Source organism: Leuresthes tenuis, unplaced genomic scaffold (assembly GCF_036924035.1).
Source record: "Leuresthes tenuis unplaced genomic scaffold, fLeuTen1.0.hap1 SCAF_21, whole genome shotgun sequence".
NCBI classification, from domain to species: domain Eukaryota; kingdom Metazoa; phylum Chordata; class Actinopteri; order Atheriniformes; family Atherinopsidae; genus Leuresthes; species Leuresthes tenuis.
The window spans coordinates 2014222-2035417 of NW_027325375.1; the positions used below are offsets into that span (position 1 = coordinate 2014222).

The 21196-nt window shown below is 42.8% G+C and overlaps 2 protein-coding genes and 1 long non-coding RNA gene across 3 annotated transcripts in view; 2 read left to right on the forward strand and 1 right to left on the reverse strand.

Moving 5' to 3' along the window:
* Nucleotides 1-21056, forward strand: part of LOC140280011 (NLR family CARD domain-containing protein 3-like) — an 82991-nt gene extending 61935 nt beyond the window's left edge. The window contains exon 10 of the mRNA XM_072375261.1: nucleotides 20180-21056. Within this exon, the coding sequence (XP_072231362.1) occupies nucleotides 20180-20544 (365 nt within the window). The 3' untranslated portion in view covers nucleotides 20545-21056. The remainder of the gene's footprint in view (nucleotides 1-20179) is intronic.
* The window catches only part of LOC140280020 (uncharacterized), a 156806-nt gene continuing 135779 nt past the window's right edge, over nucleotides 170-21196 (reverse strand). Inside the window, exon 4 of the long non-coding RNA XR_011909379.1 lies at nucleotides 170-294. This is a non-coding gene — a long non-coding RNA (uncharacterized lncRNA). The remainder of the gene's footprint in view (nucleotides 295-21196) is intronic.
* Nucleotides 13659-17178, forward strand: LOC140280246 (NLR family CARD domain-containing protein 3-like). Its single transcript, XM_072375548.1, has 5 exons — nucleotides 13659-13674; nucleotides 14406-16191; nucleotides 16352-16525; nucleotides 16876-17049; nucleotides 17166-17178. Exons 1-5 carry the CDS (start codon nucleotides 13659-13661, stop codon nucleotides 17176-17178), a joined length of 2163 nt encoding a protein of 720 aa, XP_072231649.1.

Consider the following 21196-nt stretch of genomic DNA (forward strand, 5'->3'; position numbering starts at 1 on the left):
GAAAACACTTTGTTATAATTTAAGTTTAATTTATATTACAGATTTTATGCACCTTGTTTACATTACATGTTATGTACAGCTGGACATGATGAATATTAATAAATTGAGCAGATATCAACTATTTTATCTGAGAACTATTCATCATATTAACTGTTAGTCAGCTTGGTTTGAACACTGAAGACTTACTTTCTGTCAGATGGATCCATGCTGCTGAATTCCCATCAGCTCACACACACTTTCTACCTTCATCTGCAGAGGAAACACAGATCATTCATCTGCACATCAACTCAAATCCTCTTTTCCATCATCTGTGCTGTAAACAGATCAGCTGCTCCTCCACTGATTGGCTCTGATTCTCTGTTTCAGTGTCAGCTGAATGCAGTCAGACAGGAGTGTTGAGGCAGAGGAAGCTGCCATCAGCTGCTCTTCCACTACCTGTCCACTAGATGGAGGCATGGAGCTACAGCCCAGCACACACCTCATGATGAAGGATTCTTAGGAAGAGTTTCTTTCCTGAGGCTGTGACCCTGCTGAATTCTGCACCATCACTTTAACTTCTACCAGCATACTGTCACTTTACTGCATCCTTGCACCTTCTGCACTGCTTATGTGTCTGACTATATTCTATATATTACTATACTGTCTATATTTCATCATCATCTCTACATTCCTTTAAGATAATAATCACCAAACGTGTTAGAAAATGGTACGATCCACCTCGGGGGTGTTTGAGATTTTACGGCTATTTTTCTGGTCATGAATGTGATAAATATATTTAACTTAAATAAAATAAAAACATGAAGCAGTTTGTTTATTTGTGAAGAAAACAAACAGAAACATCAGCTGATCATAATTTTGACTGAATCCAGTTAATTAATAATCTGATCATCATGTAGATTTGTCTTCAAACACAAAGTGATCAAAGTTTGTTCTGAAATAAGAAGCGAACATGTTCTCCAACATTACAGAGCAGAAACAAACAGGAAACTCACAGATTGTTCAGAGCTGCAGAAGAAGAAGACTCTCCACTCGACAGACTGAGACACAGGTGACCTGCTTCCTGGAACCAGTCAGAGCAGAGTCCACCTGTGATGGAGGCGGGACAGATAGAACCTGTCTGACCAGTGGAGTTCATGTTAAAACACGCCTCCAAGTTCCTGAACATCAAACTCTGATCTGAAAACATTTATTCAGCCGTTCTCTCTGAATGTTCTCTGAGATTCTCCAGAATCGCCATCAGAAACATTAAAACCAGGCTTTAAACAGGGATCTGTTCTGTGCAGCAGCTCTGTAGTTTTAGTGCTGCTGCAGATGCACCAGATGTGTGCACAAGGAAGTGATGTAATGCTGAGAGCTTTCAGCTAATCTGCCTTATAGGTTAGTTTGAGCTTGAATTCAGCAGCTAGTTTCATTTAACCGGAAATAGAGGAAAATTACAGAATAACTGAAGTTATAGAATGATTTTGTAAAGTCTAAACGTTGTTTATCCAACTATGAGATCATTCAGACAGCCACACCTTCGTCTCTTCAGCGTGAAAATATGTCGTCGGACCGGTCAGACTCGGTTAAAGTCAGATGCTGACGCCTGAAGACATTAACCCTTCTCATGATGCTCAGAGGGAACAAACAAACACTCTGTTTCTGTTTCCATGTTTCACTGTTTGGCTGTTGAAGCTCTGATGAACAAAGTGGACTCTTCATTGATCTGGATTTATCTCCCTCTGGTGGTGAAAAGATGAACCTCATGATGTCAGTTACATGAACAGATTAAATTATGTGTTTTTAAACACTTAAATACTTCAGTGTAGTTATTAAAGTTGTAATAATGACTGTTGATAACCACATGAAACCATGAACTGAACATATACTATCTAATCAGGTTTAGAGTCACTGAACAGAAAGAGCTCAACTCAAAGCAATGAATTATTCTAACTGGGATTAACAGCAAACTTCAGTTTTAATGGTGTTGGATCTCACTGCTGCCTCTGACACAGCTGATCATCCATTCTTTCATGGTGAAGATGGCGCCTTAAGACTGGCAGCCTGTTGCAGCAGAGTTTCTGTTACTTCGAGGTGTTCTTCATGCACTTTAGTGTCTTTTTAATTGTCTTTAAATGTCTTCCGGTGATTCCAGAGGGCATCAGACGCCGTGGATGCAGAGCTGGAGCAAAAGTTGGAGGAGATTTAAATCCTGAGTTCCCTCAGTCATCATGGGAAATGTGAGGTCTTTGTCAGTTAAGATGGACGAGTTGTGGGCACTGATAGAGACTCAGAGGGAGGACCGTGAGCGCTTTCCAAAGACATGGCTGCAGGTGGACCTCACAGACCCTGTTTCACCAAACCGGCTTCAGGACTTCAATCTCCAACAGACTGATTCAGTTCTGCTTCTACAGTGAACGCTTCAGGGAAACATTTCTAACATTCACCATCTCTCTGTTCAACAGCTCACCTCTGCAACAGGTGAACTCACCACTACAGTCCACATCTGTTTATATTGTTAATACACTGTTAATAACTATGTCAGTTTTATTGCACTGCCACATTTATACAACTTTTAAACCTTGGGACACTCTGTAGATAAAGTTCTATATTTTTAATATATATTTTAAGCTTTTCTGTCATCATTTATTCTTATTGGTTATTCTAACATAATGTTTTATATAGGTTAGCACCGTCACCTCACAGCAAGAGGGTTTCAGGTTCGATCCCTGCCTGGGGCCTTTCTGTGTGGAGTTTCTCCCCGTGTATGCGTGGGTTCTCTCCGGGTACTCCGGCTTCCTCCCACCATCCAAAAACATGCATTTTAAGTTAATTGGTGACTCTAAATTGTCCGTAGGAGTGAGTGTGAGCGTGCATGGTTGTTTGTCTCGTTTGTCTCTATGTGGCGACCTGTCCAGGGTGTACCCCGCCTTTCGCCCGATGACTGCTGAGAAAGGCTCCAGCCCACCCGCTACCCGATTAACGGACTGTTGGTATAGAAAATGGATGGATGGATGTTTTGTATAAACTACTAGCTGTTACACTGTGACTCCCTTGCTGCTTGCTGCCGTCATTGTCATCATGTGGACTGTAACAGAGAAACTACGATCATCACTGCCCTCCAGTGGTCACGGTCAGTAACTACAACTCCTCACATACAGTAATACTGATGTTCTCACCAACATTACTCCTCTTACTGCAGGATTTTGGCACTAATATTCATCAGTCTGATAATGAGAGAGTGAGCAGAGAGATAACTGACTGATATGAACTGATTAAAGGTTCTTCAGCTTCTTTATTTTCTCGGTTAAATTCACTCTTTTTAATGTAAAAAAGCTCTTTCCAACAGCACTTTGATTTTAGATAGTTTTATAATTTATATTCAGTCTGATTTTATATTTTTAAATGAGATGTGGCTGAAATCTGGAGTTAATTCTCAGCTTTCTGATACCCTCCAAGTTGTGACAATTTGAACCAGCCAACATTATGTGGCAGAGTGGATTTTTACATGTTTTTAACTCTCTGTGACTTCTACAGAAATATTGTAACTTGTGACATTCACACAGCATGATGGGAATCTCAACCCTCCAACATTAAAGTTCCAGCCATGTAGATTTGTCAGCCCGTCACCACGATGAGAACAGCCGCATTCATTCAGCGCATTGTTGGCTGGAAACTTCTTCCAGCGTGTTATTGGACACCGCTTCTTCACAGTATTCAGGAATCGCGTCAGGACACGCGCGCATTAAAACATTGTTAAAAGATAAAGAAAATAATTAAATGGATTTTGGTGGTAAATAGTTTCGGCTACAGTTGTTTAGTTCTCTGTGCGGGTGTTCTCAGCTCTTTCAAATGAATCATAGCGCCCTCCGTTGGCTGCAGACCAATCGAAGCAGGTATTGTGCTACAAATAGTATAAAAGCATCATTTGATGACTTGTTCAGCGCTCACTGGCAAGACTGGAAATAATTAAAATGGTCAAAGTAATATATCTAAACTATTAATGTCTTGATACATAACAAGTTTCTGCAGTGCGAAGTCAGCGACGAATCTAAGTGATTTTGTCGGTAGCGATCTTGGATCTGCCACCTTTCATGCCTTAATCTCGCAGATTCACGCGAGATTTCACGTGTTAGGACTTTGTTCGGACCTTGTTAGGACCTTGTTAGGAATTGTTAGGACCTTGTTAGGAATTGTTAGGACCTTGTTAGGACCTTGTTAGGACCTTGTTAGGACTTTGTTAGGACTTTGTTAGGACTTTGTTAGGACTTTGTTAGGACCTTGTTAGGACCTTGTTAGGACTTTGTTAGGACTTTGTTAGGACCAAAATGGGGCAAAAGGGAAAAGATGGTGGTGGGATGGACAGTTTAACCTGACTGCATCTGTTTTATGTTGGATTTATTCATCAGGAAACAACACAGACTGTGAACCGTCTGACATACTGACTGTGTGAAGTTAAATAATTCCTATTTTCCTAACATTTGAAGCTGTGACAGTTTTATGGAAAGTCTTTGTTGTGTGTTTCTGGAAGGTGGTTGAAAGTAAAGCCAACATGAAAAAACATGACACATTCCTTCTGCATTTTGTCTGTTTTTTGTTCAATAAATAAGGACACAGACACATAATGCCACAGGTCATGTGACCTGTTACACCACAGTAATGAAAACGAGCACATTCCCCAACAACATGATTTAACAAAGGAAGGGTTTAGAAAGGCCTTTAACCATCTTATTTATTACATTTTAATGGCAACAGAGCAGAAGCTCAGACACAGGACTGAATGACAAAGGCTGCTACAGCAGCAAGCTAAGGCAGGGTGACCAAGGACCTGGATAGAACAAAAACCCAGGAGCAGATATACTGGGAGGGATGATTGGATGGGTGGATGCAGGAGAGTAATGATCACAAGGAGCAGGCGGTAACATGGTGAAAGAAGGCAACTGAGGACATCTAGGGACAATGGCAGGAAACAGCATGAGAAATAAACTTAGAGACTCACTAACAGCAAAGACAGAGTCGAGAGGAGTTAAAGCAGAAAAGACATTAAAGATACAAAAGGAGCTGAACTAAGGCAGAGAACTGAATCAAATGAAGAATCAGTCAAAGAAACCAAAAGTCAAAAACTCACAGACCAGGACAGTAACTTTCAAATGTAAGTGTTGAAACTATAGTGAAGGATGGCCGGCCATTTTCTGTGGTTGAAGATGGGGGCTTTAGAAGGTTTAAGCATCCTTGACCCCGCTTATATCATTCTTATACCCTTCGGGATAGAAAGGCCTTGAAGCCCACGGTGGACGTATGTTATGAAAAGACCAGGAAGAAACAGACCCTAACAGTTAGTCTCACTGCAGATATGTGGACCTTCAATCATTATGGATGTGTGCTTTGCTGTTACAGTCCATTCGTTGTTGGACAAATTAGAACTTAACACGGTCCTTTAAGGAGTTCAAAGGTCATCTGTGTCCCTTGCCACCAAAGGGCAACCCAACAGAGTCTTGGAGTCTTGCAGCTGTTCTACAAAGCCACTATAGAGCTGTGGGAGGGTCCAAGGCTATTCCCCTCATTCAGATGCTCAGATATTTAATCACACAGTGTGGTCAAATGCCCAATAACATTGGAAACTAATTAAACCCAATTAAAGCCTTCACCAAGAGCACCAAGCAGGGCCATCTGACCAACAGGACTTCAACCTCTGGGCTGATTGGATATGTGGCATTGGAGTGTGTGATTGAAAACCACCGCGGACTGCTTCTCCTCCTCCAGTTGCCGATTGTGTTTTTAATAACGCTTGTCTGTAAACATGTGTTAAACATTTAAATTGCATGAACAGAAAGAAGGGACTCACCCGTTGAGTAACGCACATTTCCTTATACGGAAAGCCTTGTCGGAATAGCGGGATGTCGGAATGGGTGTGTAGATAGGTGTGTTTTGTTTTGTTTTTACTCTATGTTAATAATATAAATAATATTATAATCTAATGATAACATAGCAACATTTTGAAGGTGTGTTTTAGATTTATACTGATTATTTTCCTGGCTTGTGCTTCCAAGGCCAGGAGCTTGTGTGTGACCCTCCTCATCATCACCCCCCCTTTCATCATCATCCCCTCCTTCTTTAACATTTGAATTCTTCAGTTCAGCTGGTCAGTTACAGTCTGAAATGAACCTGGACTGTCAGAGAAGTCGATTTAGTTTATTTGGGATATATTGTGATTGTATAGCCTACTTTTACTGTTGTAACTATTTTTATTTATCTTTGTTTATTGTTTTGATTGAGAGAGGCATAAGTTAAGGAAACCACCTGTCAGTAAGAAACACACTAAAATAGGATTAAAAATACAGAATTAAATTAGACAATTAAAATAATAACTAAATTAGCACTAAACTAAGAATTAGACATCAAATTTAGATACTTACCTGACAGGTGGATTTGGAAAGGAAAAGAGGGAATAGTTTGTGTATTTTTGTCTGATGTGTTATTATTGTATAGAAAAGAGAAGAAGATGATCAATTCATATTGAAATAAATGATATGTTTTACTTTTTTTTTTATATGACACAACAGTGATCTCTTGTTGGTCTTTTCCTACTCACACCCATTTCTCCAGAGTGAATCTAATCTTCTGAGTAACTGGTCCACATCCAAGTTTCACTTTTATTTCTTTTACATTAATAACCGGTTCTGTTATTTAACCAGGTGTTCCAGCTGCTTATTTTTCCTGTGATTAAATCTGCTTTTAGTCGAGTAAAGCGCACGGTGCAGAGAAGCATCCAGACCAGTGGAGAGAACTGCTGAGCAGTCCAGAGCAGGAGCTGAGCTGCTGAGTGCTGAAGAGAGGTGATGCTCGTCCATGAAAATAAACATCTTTACCACTACAGCACACTTTCTCTGACTGCAGATTGTATTGGTCTTTGTATATTTGACTTCTTATTTAACTATTCAATTTAATCAGCACATTTGATTTAGATTTTCTGCAAAATGCAATAGCTTACAGCATTTATCTTATTTGCTCTGTTTACAGAGTTTACTGCCACCTAGTGGTTATTTCCTGGTACTACTGCCTTACCAATGGATAAGAGAAGGAGAATTTAATAGCATTTAATAGAGCCGTGTAATAACGCATAAATAATGAAAAGCAGAAATGGTCTACGACACATGACTTATTTTGGCTTACAAACAACCAACTTGGTTGGGGGCCAAAAAATACTGCCTGGTGTAGTCCATTCATTTAATCCGGCTCTGGTGACAGAAATATGACAGCTGACATCAGATGAGATCACTTTCTACTGAGATAAAAACAGTTTTTAAAGAGTCAGATGGTTTTATGTCCAGAGTGCAAGTTGTTGATTTCAGATGTCGAACTGTTTCCTCGACGATGTTTAAATTGTTTTAATTGTGAAAAAAGCACAGTAAAAACACTGTTGGGACGAAGGCTTTTAAAAAGTCAGCCACAATACAATGTTGATTCAGTGATATATTCTCAGCATTTATTGGATTAAATTGTTGACCCAGCGCCCGGGATTTTAACCTGAACCAAAAATGGATCCTTTTTAGACTGAACGCTGTGTTGAATTAACAAATTAAAAACTGTGTTTCCTGAATGATTTTTATATTCCTCACACATCCATTCAGACAAGCTGCTCTCTGTATGGAAGAGGTGGATTTTGTTCGGTAAAAGTGCCAAATGGAGCACACTGGTTAGTGATACTCGGTTTAAAGGTTTAAATGGTTGGTTTTAACCATCAGAACAGACTAACAGGACGCATGAGGAAACATTCACCAATGGCTCCGTTAAACTGAGGAAAAGGCAGTGGGAATAACATGTTAAACCACATAAATACGCCCCTCCAGATGAATTTCCTGCTTGTTTAAACTTTCACTTTCGTGACATGGCGACTGAGGGGATTTGTTGCCTGATGTGAACCAGAATCTGAAGGTAGAATAAACATTTTTTCCCTTTTTATCATGATTCACTCGTTAAAATCAGCTTTTGACAACTGAAATTCGTCAGAATCGTGCCTGCGTTAGAATAAACAGACGCTCAACTCGAAGTGTAAAGTCCGAACTAAAGGAGACCATTTTGTATCGGGTGGGCTCAGGGGCCGTCAAAGGGCCCCCATAAGCGCTGACAAACACAAGCAGAAACCTGGGGGGATATATTGTGACGCTGGGGGAGACTGACTGGTGTCTGTGCGTGTGGCAGTGGGTTTAAAGGGGGGTTTCCACCGCAGCTGCAGGGGCTTGTTAAGGGTTCGGGGAGCGGTTGAAGTTCTGAGAAAGTTTGGGACGGACCGGGCGGAAAGTGTCCGTTTTTCAGACAGTTAGCGGCAGTTTGTGCTCTTCATGTTCGCTGTTCTGTGGCGAGAAGAATAAATCTGGGCTCAGCTGAGCTGGCGACTTGGTCCGTCTCCTCCCGTCCTCCGGAGCAGCTGCCCCGCAGCGTCACAGCAGGAAAAGCACCGGCCGGTCAGGCAAAGGCTTTCCAGGAGAAAAAAGGATGAAAATTGTTGTCCAGAGCAACAAATACTGAGGAATGGATGATAGAACTGCATCAGAACCTCTTTTATCTGATTGAATTAACAGAACGAATTTCAACAAGTCCAAAATTGTCTCTAAAATCAAAATAATCAAATTCAATAGTTTAAGGTTGCTTTTTAGATGATTTCCTCTGGGCTATACTGAGTAAAGATTGTTCATAGAAAATGTCTCCAGCCGTCCTTTGGGCTGCCTACAGAAGGTCTGTCACGGCCTTACTTTGGAATATCTGTACAATAATATAATAACAGGTGAAAGAGATGCTCTAAACTGTACAATAGTCGGATTAGTGAACATGAATGATTCATCTACATGAAGAAATTAGAATAAGATGAAGGAATGGAACACCATTGTCTGCTCAGTATTATCACTGTAACTTTATTGGATAAAAGTAATAATCCACACCTGAAGCGGCTCCTGCGAGTGGGGATAACGCCGGAAAATGAGCTGCGACTGAGTTTTCTGGACGAATACACTTCCCAGCAAAGGGCCCAGAGCCTGGAGTTGAACCGGACACAGCTGCGCTCAGGAGCCTCAGTGTGAGGATGTTTCCTGGATATTTCTGTCTGTTCAGTTCGAACCTTTACTGAACAGAAAGCTTCAGAAAGCTTCCCGACTTTCCCATAAATCTGGTTTGCAAACATCCATCCATCCATCATCTGCCGCTTATCCGGGGGTCGGGTCGCGAAGAACAGCTCAAAAGACTCCTGATGAATAAGAAATTTGGACCTCGTCATCCCGGATATGGGACACCGGGGCCTCCCCCCGGAGCCAGGCCCGGGGGTGGGGCCCGGCAGCGGGCGCCTGGTGGCCGGGCCTGTGCCCATGGGGCTCGGTCGGGCATAGCCAGAAATCATGACATGCTCACCACCCTTGGGAGGGGCCAAGGGGGTCGGGTGCTATGTGAGCTGGGTAGCAGCCGAAGGTTTGCAAACAGACAAGTTGAAAAGAGGTTTATGCTGCAGTAGCATCCAAATGAAAGTCTTCTAGTTTTATTTGTGTTGCAGTAGTTTGCTCTTTATTAACATCATTGTCACAACCTGCAGCTGCATTCTAACTTCACTTCAGTGCTGGTTTTGACAAGTTAATCAAATGATGCATTTACTTGTAAAACATTCTAATGATGAACAAATGTCTGACGGTGACAGAAGTTACTGAAGAAAATGTGTGAGTTTTGAGAATGGAATTATTAATTCATGAGGAAAAGTAGATTAAAATTTTTTTTAAAAATTCCCAAGTAAAAAAAAGTTGTTATTTACTTGGACAAATTATTGAAGAGATTTTTTACTCTTTCCTCTGCAGCTGAAGGCAGGAAGTGTGTGAGCTGATGTGAATCCAGCAGCATGGATCAGTGTGAGGACACTAAAACCACTCTGTGTGGGGAACATGAGAGCCGGAGCAAAGCTCAGAGGTGAGACCACCGTCTCTAACTGTCCACGACTCTTCTCCATGTCAGAGCTCACCTCACCAAACCACCTTTATTCACAGGAACCTGCCTGGACCTGGACCTGAACCCAGCTGTGTGTCCTTTAAGAGCGACATCTCAAAGGATTTTTATATTGATTTCAAGCCTGATGGTCCATCAGCCCAACAGTGAGTAGCATCAGTATTCAGTGGAGGCTGCATCATGGCTCAGATCATAACCAGTTTTCAGCTGAATTACTTGAGACTTGGATCAGTTCTTGCTGTCTCTGATGAGACTAATCAGCTGCATCATGTGTGTAAAGTGATGTTTTAGCTCAGTCCTGCAGCTCTTTATTGAAACAAAGGGAGAATCTGGCTGAACATTTGTCCACTGATGTGGCCTTTTCACAGGATGCTGATGATGTAGTGAATAGGCGGCTGATGTAGAAATATCACGTTCTCACACGTTGTGTTTAATGACGTCAGTTTAAAACGACTTCTGAAGAAACCAGAACAAAGTGACCGAATCAACCCAGTAATGTTAGTAACTGATCTGTTATTCATTCTCTCCTAATAAACCTGCTCATGTTATCTGGTGAAAAGATCTTATCTTCCAGAAAGATCAAATCTTCCAGAGTCGGTGTTTTCCAGTGTGGTGCAGCTGTAGTTTGTCTCTGAAAGAGCAGAATGAATCTGATCACACAAACAGTAAAGACTGAGTCAGAGAATCGTACTGAAAGCTCAGAGCTGAAGTCTTCCTGTTTCCTCTCAGGTGAAATTACATCCAGCTTCCAGGTTCACACACCTGCTGCCGTCTGCCTGCAGAGTGGCAGAGCTGCCACAAGGGGGAGCTGTAACGCTGTTCCACAGCAGCCACACTGACTCTCTGACAGGCCGTCCCACTGCAGACTCAAACACTATCACTGAATACTTTAGTTTGAAGAAAACACCTGTTTTTCTGTCAGGATTCATCAGAGACTCAGACCTGGACCTGGACCCAGCTGTGTGTCCTTTAAGAGCGACATCTCAAAGGATCTTCATATTGACATCAAATCAGACCAACATCCGTCCTCTCAGAGGTGAGCTGAGTGTAAATGTTGTCACAGAGTAAAATGTAGCAGAGTCGGTCTGAACAGCTTTTATTCCAGCATGTGTTTAATGTGAGCTCAGCTCTGTTTCACATCCATTTCTATGTTCATATGTGAAGCGGTGGCTGTTTCCCACAAACGCAGCAGTCTAAGAGGAAAGAACGGCTGCTGGAGGAGGTGTTTCTGAGTGTCTGCAGGACAGCAGCTGGTCCAGCAGGTGTCACCTTTGGGCTTTGGCTCTAACACAGTCTCGGCAGGAACTTCAACTCAGGTGGCAGGTGTTGCTGGATGGAGGAGGACAGATAGATTTATTTAGAACTGTTCCTGCCAAACAGCAGTGAGAATGCTTATGAGCTGCATGGGGTTAGCTGACCATGCTAAAAAAGCTAAAATAGTGAAAATTTTAGCAGTAAAACTGTTGCTAAGGCTTTGGTTGAAGGAATTTGAAGTTGAAAAAGAAATTAGTGAAACGATTTGAAGCTGATTGTTGAAGACCTCGAGGCGTTCCCAGACCAGCCGAGAGACATAGTCTCTCCAACGTGTCCTGGGTCTTCCCCGGGTCTCCTCCCAGTGGGACGGGCCCAGAACACCTCACCAGGGAGGCGTCCAGGGGGCATCCTAACCAGATGCCACCTCATCTGACTCCTCTCAATGCGGAGGAGCAGCGGTTCTACTCCAAGCCCCTCCCGGATGACTGAGCTTCTCACCCTATCTCTGGATTTAGATTTTTAAGAGTTGAAAGGTATTTCTGAAAGGAGCTGGAGCTGGATGAAGGCAGAAAACTGGAGAAAACAGACAATGGGCTGGAATAGGTTGAAGTAATGAGGACGCCTGAAGATGCCCAAGTAGGTAAGAATTGGTTAAAGGTTTGAAAAGATGCAGAAGTCTCAGCAGTAAAAGGGTTAAAAACAAGAGAAGAAGAAGAAGAAAAGAAGGGAAATGCAAAACCAACAGTGAAAATTTAGCAGAAGAAGAGAAACGATGCAGAAATATGTGAAAATGTAGCCGCTGATTTTTACTAGAAAAGTCAAGTGAGTCATAGTTCAAATGGCTGCAGTGTGATGTGCAGCAGAAGAGTGATGTCATGGCAGTGATGTCATCGCAGTGATGTCATCGCAGTGATGGGAATGTGTGTGAGCAGCTGCGGCTTCACCAGCTCCCTCCCAGTAGAACCAGCAGAAATGGCTGAATGGATACTATGACCTGTGAGAAAACTGTGAGAGAAAAATAATCTGAGGACCGTAAGAACCAGAAGGTTTCGAGGAACGCGGGGATGCAGGTTTTATTTCAGTGGAGTGAGAGAGTTTTAAACGGCAGAGAATAATCTTTAAAAAAGAATGTAAACCAGCTTGTTTCATCAGACAAACAGTAAGTTTGTCAGCTGATTTATTTCAGATGCATCATTTTATCTGTATGTCAGTCATTGATGTAATTCTGGGCATCAAGTCTGATATTAATCTTTGATTCAATATCACACTTTAATATTTTATAATCATAAATGTCACATTTTTACTTTTTAATCCAAACTTAATTTTACTGAACATGTAAATTTAAATTAAAGTGTTTTGTTTCCTATCAGCAGCTTTCAGAGACCTGAACCTGAACCTGAACCCAGCTGTGTGTCCATGAAGAGCGACGCGTCAGTGGGTCGTTTTATTGACTTTAAATCAGACCAACGTTCACAGACTCTGAGGTGAGCTGAGTGTAAATGGTGTAACACTGTAAAATGTACCAGAGTCAGTTTGAACAGTTCTTATTCCAACTTGTGTTTAATGTGAGCTCTTATTCACATCATTTCATGTTCACACGTGAAACTGTCAGAGTAGAAAGAATAGAAGTGCAGGAGATTGTTCAGAGGAAGAGGAATGAAAGAAAATGCTTTTCCCAGCTCCTCCTGAGCCCATGTGGCTGTATGGATCATGGTGGCCTGACGGGTTCTCCTGCAGTGCTGCCTGAGGGCTCCGAGCTCATCCAACAGTGCTTTCTGTCCTTGGCCTTTCCACACTGAGATTTCCCCAGACTCCCTGAATCTGTTCACAATATTCTGCTCTGTAGATGCTGAAAGACCAAAGTTCTTTACAGTCTGACTCTGAGGAATATTTCCTGAACTTATTGATGATTCTCTGATGGAGTTTGGCACAAAGCGGTGAGCCACGACCCATCCTTGTTGGAGAGACTGAACCTTTGGTGGAAGCTGCTTTTATACCCAATCCTGACACCCTCACCTGTCAGCAGGTAACCTGCTGGTTGGAGAAGCTTCCAGAACGCTGTTACTGTAGATTCTATAAACTTTCTGTCTTTCTTTGACTCCAGAACAGCTTTTACTGAGTGTTGCTGCATCAGATTCTACTTTTGCTTCTGTTTTCTAAATACAAAGAAGTTGGTCAGTGAAGACTCTGAAAATCATTTCTTTGGACTCGTTTCTGTTCAATAAATTTTTAAACCAATGAACTGATTCCAGATTGAAGCTCTTGTTGTATTTTAGAAACTACAGCTACAATCCAACCAACACATCAGCTCGACTCCTCACAAACACACAAATCTTCTGTCTGTTCACACAGTTCTGTGTCCCTTCCTCCTCAAACTGCTTCATCTGACATCAGCTTCCTCCCACTGTTAGAGAAACACTGAGCTCTTATCTTCTGGAACACAGATGCTGCTGATGTGCAGCTTCAGAGTTAATCAGCTGCTTTATGGCTGCGTTCACTGTTCACATCCACACATCCCTTCATGGACCTTTACCTTGTGTTTGTCTCTGTGTGGACAGACACAATGTGAGCTCATTCTTCATGATTCCTCCACAGAGTGGACCAGCAGAGCCCAGAGGTTCCCAGTGGTCAGTCTGCCCAGCAGCATCAGACACAGCTGGACTCCATATTTATGGTCTGTACATGTACAACAACTACTTTTCCATCTATTGTGTTCACAGTCATCTCCAGGCTGCACTTTGTAGACCAGCGGATTGTCAGTGTGTCCAACATGGATCTGATGTTTGGCTCCATGATTTCAGTCTGATTGGCTCATTCATATAGTATTCTGTTCCAGCTGCTGGAGGACAACATAATCACTTTTGTGAAGGAGGAGCTGAAGAAGATCCAGAAGGTTCTGAGTCCAGATTACCCAGAATGCTTAGAGAGTCAGAGGGAGGGTGAGGATAAAGAGCAGAGGTGGAGCAGAGAGGCATTAGTGAAGATCACGGTTCACTTCCTGAGGAGAATGAAGCAGGAGGAGCTGGCTGAGCGTCTGCAGAGCAGTAAGAGGATTTCTCTAAAGATTTAACCTGCTGGATAAATGACACATTTACTGATGTCTCAGCTCACAGAACAACACATGTTCAAATACTCATTCTTTACAGGGTGGAAATGTCTGTTTACTGATGTTATTTCTTGTCTTCATTCAGAACTTTCTCCAGTTTATAAACTTAAATCTGCTCTGAAGAAGAAGTTCCAGTGTGTGTTTGAGGGGATTCCTAAAGCAGGAAACCCAACCCTTCTGAATCAGATCTACACAGAGCTCTACATCACAGAGGGAGGGACTGGAGAGGTCAATGATGAACATGAGGTCAGACAGATTGAAGCAGCATCCAGGAAAGCAGGCAGAGCAGAAACATTCATCAGACAAGAAGACATCTTTAAACTCCCACGTGGAAGAGATGAACCAATCAGAGCAGTGATGACAAAGGGAGTGGCTGGCATTGGGAAAACAGTCTTAACACAGAAGTTCACTCTGGACTGGGCTGAAGGCAAAGCAAACCAGGACATCCAGTTCATGTTTCCATTCACTTTCAGAGAGCTGAATGTGCTGAAAGAGAAAAAGTTCAGCTTGGTGGAACTTGTTCATCACTTCTTTACTGAAACCAAAGAAGCAGGAATCTGCAGCTTCAAACAGTTCCAGGTTGTGTTCATCTTTGACGGTCTGGATGAGTGTCGACTTCCTCTGGACTTCCACAGCAAGGAGCCCCTGACTGATGCTACAGAGTCCACCTCAGTGGATGTGCTGCTGACAAACCTCATTAGGGGGAACCTGCTTCCCTCGGCTCGCCTCTGGATAACCACACGCCCTGCAGCAGCCAATCAGATCCCTCCTGGCTGTGTTGGCATGGTGACAGAGGTCAGAGGGTTCACTGACCCACAGAAGAAGGAGTACTTCAGGAAGAGATTCAGAGATGAGGAGCAGGCCAGCAGCATCATCTCCCACATCCAGACATCACGAAGCCTCCACATCATGTGCCACATCCCAGTCTTCTGCTGGATCACTGCTACAGTTCTGGAGGATGTGTTGGAAACCAGAGAGGGAGGAGAGCTGCCCAAGACCCTGACTGAGATGTACATCCACTTCCTGGTGGTTCAGGCCAAAGTGAAGAAGGTCAAGTATGATGGAGGAGCTGAGACAGATTCACACTGGAGTCCGGAGAGCAGGAAGATGATTGAGTCTCTGGGAAAACTGGCTTTTGAGCAGCTGCAGAAAGGAAACCTGATCTTCTATGAATCAGACCTGACAGAGTGTGGCATTGATATCTCAGCAGCCTCAGTGTACTCAGGAGTGTTCACACAGATCTTTAAAGAGGAGAGAGGGCTGTACCAGGAGAAGGTGTTCTGCTTCATCCATCTGAGTGTTCAGGAGTTTCTGGCTGCTCTTCATGTCCATCTGACCTTCATCAAGTCTGGAGTCAACCTGATGGAAGAACAAAAAAAGAGGTTTAAATCATTCAAAGACAAAAATAAAATAAAAAATCTCCATCAGAGTTCTGTGGACAAGGCCTTACAGAGTCCAAATGGACACCTGGACCTGTTCCTCCGCTTCCTCCTGGGTCTTTCTCTGCAGACCAATCAGAGTCTCCTACGAGGCCTGCTGACACATACAGGAAGTAGCTCACAGACCAATCAGGAAACAGTTGATTACATCAAGGAGAAGATCAGTGAGGATCTGTCTGCAGAGAGAAGCATCAATCTGTTCCACTGTCTGAATGAACTGAATGATCGTTCTCTGGTGGAGGAGATCCAACAGGCCCTGAGTTCAGGACGTCTCTCCACAGATGAACTGTCTCCTGCTCAGTGGTCAGCTCTGGGCTTCATCTTACTGTCATCAGGAAAACATCTGGATGTGTTTGACCTGAAGAAATACTCTGCTTCAGAGGAAGCTCTTCTGAGGCTGCTCCCAGTGGTCAAAGCCTCCAACAAAGCTGTGTAAGTACAGAGATAAATAACAGTTATTTCTCAGATAACTTATTTTTTTTATTTATTATTTATTTACTTGTATATTTAGATTTTGAGGGATGTGTATGAATATACTCCTGCTGTTTATAGGAGAGAAAGTCACAGATTTATCTCATTATTCCCTCCTCAGACTGAGTGGCTGTAACCTCTCAGAGAGAAGCTGTGCAGCTTTGTCCTCAGTTCTCAGCTCCCAGTCCTCCAGTTTGACAGAACTGGACCTGAGTAACAACAACCTTCAGGATTCAGGGGTGAAGCAGCTGTCTGTTGGACTGCAGAGTCCAAACTGTAACCTGGAAGCTCTCAGGTCAGGATTCATTCAACTGTTCAACTGCTGATCAATTTAATTCTGCTTTACAGTCATGGATGAACAGCTGACCTGTTCAGGATGGTGTCCGCTGTTTACTTGTTAAAAGGAGAGAAAATAACTGAGTTATTTCTCAGATAATTTCAGTTTGTAGATAACACAGATTCACAGCAAACAGTTACATCAGATCAGTTCACATAAAGAGGATAGAAACACGCTGCAAGAATGTGGCAACACTTCATAATATATAATTAGGATGAATGTCATAATTATTTATTAATTCAACCATATTTGATGTGAATAATTAATAATTACATAACTTAACCCTTTTCCTGTTATTCCCTCCTCAGACTAAGTGGCTGTAAGCTCTCAGAGAGAAGCTGTGCAGCTCTGTCCTCAGCTCTCAGCTCCCAGTCCTCCAGTCTGACAGAATTGGACCTGAGTAACAACAACCTGCAGGATTCAGGGGTGAAGCAGCTGTCTGTTGGACTGCAGAGTCCAAAGTGTAACCTGGAAGCTCTCAGGTCAGGTTTCATTCAACTGTTCAACTGCTGATCATTTTAATTCTGCTTTACAGTCATGGATGAACAGCTGAGCTGTTCAGGATGGTGTCTGCTGTTGGTGTCTTTTTTTAACCCAGTGATGGTGTTTAAATTTTTCATTATTTTCCCAAATGGCCTTTTTTCTCATTAGTTTTTCGTCTCTGATTTTTAATATTTCGTTTGGCTTTGACTGAAAATGTTCTGGGACACAATGTAGCTGCTCTAAATGATCTTTCAGATTTATTTGAACTTCTTGTAATTCAAACAGCTCTAAACAACTTTGTTTTGGACACAAGTGTATTAATGTTTGCACATGTGACAGACAAATGTATGACAAATGTTATGTTTCAGCAATCATAGCAGGTACAATCAATGCCAACAACAGTCCAAAGGAAACAATTGAAAAAGTGAAATTACAGCATTGAGGCAACTCAGCCACTCATATGAATGTTTGCACATCAGAGCAGAGGTCATTCTCAAGTGTTTCTCAAGTGAAGAATCAACAAACTCCTCATTAAGACCTAAGAGTGGGGGTCCATGACGCAAGTTCAAAAGCAGCATAAGTCGACTGTTAGCGCAACACTGAGCAGAAACACTTTTGTGTTGCATGAACAAACACCACATGGGCTCTTATTTGGAAAGAGGCGGTGTAAAAATGGGTTTTATACCCATTGGGTCACAGCTCCAGTGATCTACATGAAACTGATTACAGAAAAGAAAAAAATTTGTTTTCAACAGTTTGTAACTCAGTACCAGCAACACTTAGACTAACTGAGTCTGAGAACAAATTCTGACTATATGGGGACTGTGAACACAATGAAGCATCTACTCCATGTGCTTCTAGAACTCCTCTCAGTTTACTTTGGGGATGACGTGATGTTTCAGGATCATTTTCCAGGAAAGTGAATTAATATACAGAAGTTGGGGTCTCCAGTTAAAACAAGAACAAAAATATAGCTGCAAGCAGCGATGGCCTGGAAGAATAGCAGATAAGCCTATGGCTGCTCAGGAAGGCATCATGAGTCCATACACCAAGTTTGGTGTTTGCGATGAACTCGTCTACATCAAGGGATTCCAAGGGTACCTCATTTGTGCAATTTGAACCAACCGATCCAAAGTTATGAGCAAAATGCATTTTTGCTAAATATAGCGCTCCCTGAAAGTCAAAGGTCACCAACATTCTTGGGCCTCGTAAAGAAAGAGTCATGAGTCTGTGTTTTAAGTTTGACATCAAGAGATCAACCAGTTGCTGAGATATGGCCTCACTTCCTGTTTGGTGTAGTCGCCGCCAACTTTGATTGGTTTTAGTGGAACAAAGATGTAATTAAAAAATCCGCTTCATAAATTTTGTGCGGATTGGTCCAAAGATACTCTGTGCCAATTTTCCTGAGAATTGTTCAAAATTTGTGACCGCTGAAAATTTTTCAAGGTTTTCAACAAAATCCAAGATGTCGGAAAATCTAGTTCGGCGGCAATTGACGTCCCAAGGTGCGTTGGACTCGTCATGATCCAAGGATTCCAACGGGAAAATTGTGAGATTTCGACCAACGAGTCCAAAGTTATGCAGCTGAATGTACATCAAACTTTGACGTGTTGGTGGCGCTAGAGAGTTCGCTTGTTGGGCACGAAAATTCTTGAGTTTGCTAATGGGACTGTCATAAAAAGGTGTGCAAAATTTCAAAACTTTTTACCATAGCGTTCATGGGGCTGCCATAGACTTCAGTTTCAGCGGAAAGTAGATCAATAATAATAGGAAAAGCTAGTAAAACATTAGCTTCGCTGCTACCTTCCTAATAAAGCAGAAATGTTCAGAGAAGGTGCTTCAAACACTGTATCTGATGTAACAGGTCACATTTGATCACATTCAGCTTTAGTTTCACAGCAGTTCTCTCAGAATCTGCCATTTGTGTTGTTTTCTGCAGCCTGTCAGGCTGTCTGATCACAGAGGAAGGCTGTGCTTCTCTGATCTCAGCTCTGACCTCCAACCCCTCCCATCTGAGAGAGCTGGACCTGAGCTACAACCATCCAGGAGACTCAGGAGTGAAGCAGCTATCAGCTCGACTGGAGGATCCACAGTGGAGGCTGGACACTCTCAGGTATGGAGAGGTCTGCTGCAGCATCACACAATGTTCTTCAGACCGTGCGTACAGATGTTTTCAGTGTAATTTAAGTCTGATCCGAAGTGGAGATGAAACTTCTGAAACATCCCATACTGTCCACGTACTTTCACAACTTCCATAGCTTCAGACACAGTCGGCTCCTTTTCCTTTCACCGGCTCATGAGCTGGTTAGAAGTGATGAGGAGCAGCGAGGGAGGAGCAAACCTCTGTCAGGAGGAGGAGGAAATGTCTGCCAGCATTAGCCGGTGTCCCCTTAAAACAGCGTGGATCTGTCAGAATGATGGAGGTTTATCAGGTCATTTCTGAGATAAATGGGCCACAAAGAAAACATACATACCAGCAATCATCTGCTGGTTAATGCACAGCCTGTAAGGAAACATGTTCAGCAGATTCAGAGACTTTATTCATCCAGTTAAAGGGATATTTCTGTGTTTTTCAAGTGGGGCTGTGTGAAGGACTCATGAGCAGTCAGCATCTTCCTCAGTGTAGAACAATGTGTGTGTGTGAGAGCCATGTAATGTCCATGTGTGCATGCTGAAAGAGACGGTGCTGCTCTGACCCTCCTCCTCCTTTCAGGGTGGAGCCTGCTGGAGAACGATGGCTGACACCAGGTCTGAGGAAGTGTAAGTGTGTTCTTCATCTGATTCATGACATCCAGCCATCTTCACACTGTCACATCACTCACTGATCAAAATGAACAGATGATAGATCAATAACTGCAGCTGGATTGTGTTTGTTCTCTCCATCAGATTCCTGTCGACTCACCATCGACACAAACACAGTGAACAGAAAACTGAAACTGTCTGACAACAACAGGAAGGTGACATATGTGGAGGACGTTCAGTCATATCCTGATCATCCAGACAGATTTGATGGCTGGTCTCAGCTGCTGTGTAGAAATGTTCTGACTGGTCGCTGTTACTGGGAGGTCGAGTGGAGAGGAGAGGTTGATATAGCAGTGAGTTACAGAAGAATCAGCAGGAGAGGCAGAGACTGTTTGTTTGGAGAGAATGATCAGTCCTGGAGTCTGATCTGCTCTGATAGAGGTTACTCTGTTGTCAGGCACAATAACAGAGAAACATCTATCTCCTCCTCCTCCTCCTCCTCCTCCTCCTCCTCCTCCTCCTCCTCCTCCTCCTCCTCCTCCTCCTCCTCCTCCTCCTCCTCCTCCTCCTCCGTCTCTAACAGAGCAGCGGTGTATTTGGACCGTCCTGCTGGCACTCTGTCCTTCTACAGAGTCTCCTCTGACACACTGATCCACCTCCACACCTTCAACACCACATTCACTGAAGAACCTCTGCATCCTGGGTTTGGGTTCTGGTTCAGTTTACCTGGTTCCTCGGTGTCTCTGTGTTGATCATAAAGAGTTTCCTCCTGTCAGAGAATCACTGTTGAACAGATAGTTCAGTCTGTACATGTCTGTCTCTTTCACTCGGAAACACCTTTTCAGATTCATGGATTCAGTCAGTTTCTGGTTGAAACTCTTCTAAATGATTCCTTGGAAACTTCTTCCTCTTCCAGTCCTTTAAAGATAGAAGCTGCCATTCTTCCAGGATGTTGTTTTTCTGTGTTTCCAGTCCAAGCTTCACACTGAATATCAGTATGTTGTGTTTCTCTGCAGCTCACTTCAGCTGAGACCATTCAGTTGCTGTCAGCTGCAGTTAGTTTGCTGCACATGTGACAAACTGTGACATCAGAGAGGAATCACTGAGCTGCAATCAGCCGAGATGAATTTCCAACCTGCTGACAGATCTTCACTGATTCTGCTGCAATGAGCAGAAGTTTGCTGAGCAGCCAGGGTTCATCCTGATGATGTGCAGTTATACTCTTATTATATCATCACTTCTACATAGCTCTGATGGTGGAGTTTATCTGACTTTGATTCTCCAATCAGCCCAGAGGTTGAAGTCCTGTTGGTCAGATGGCCCTGCTCTTGGTCAAGGTTTTAATTGGGTTTAATTAGTTTCCAATGTTATTGGGCATTTGACCACACTGTGTGATTAAATATC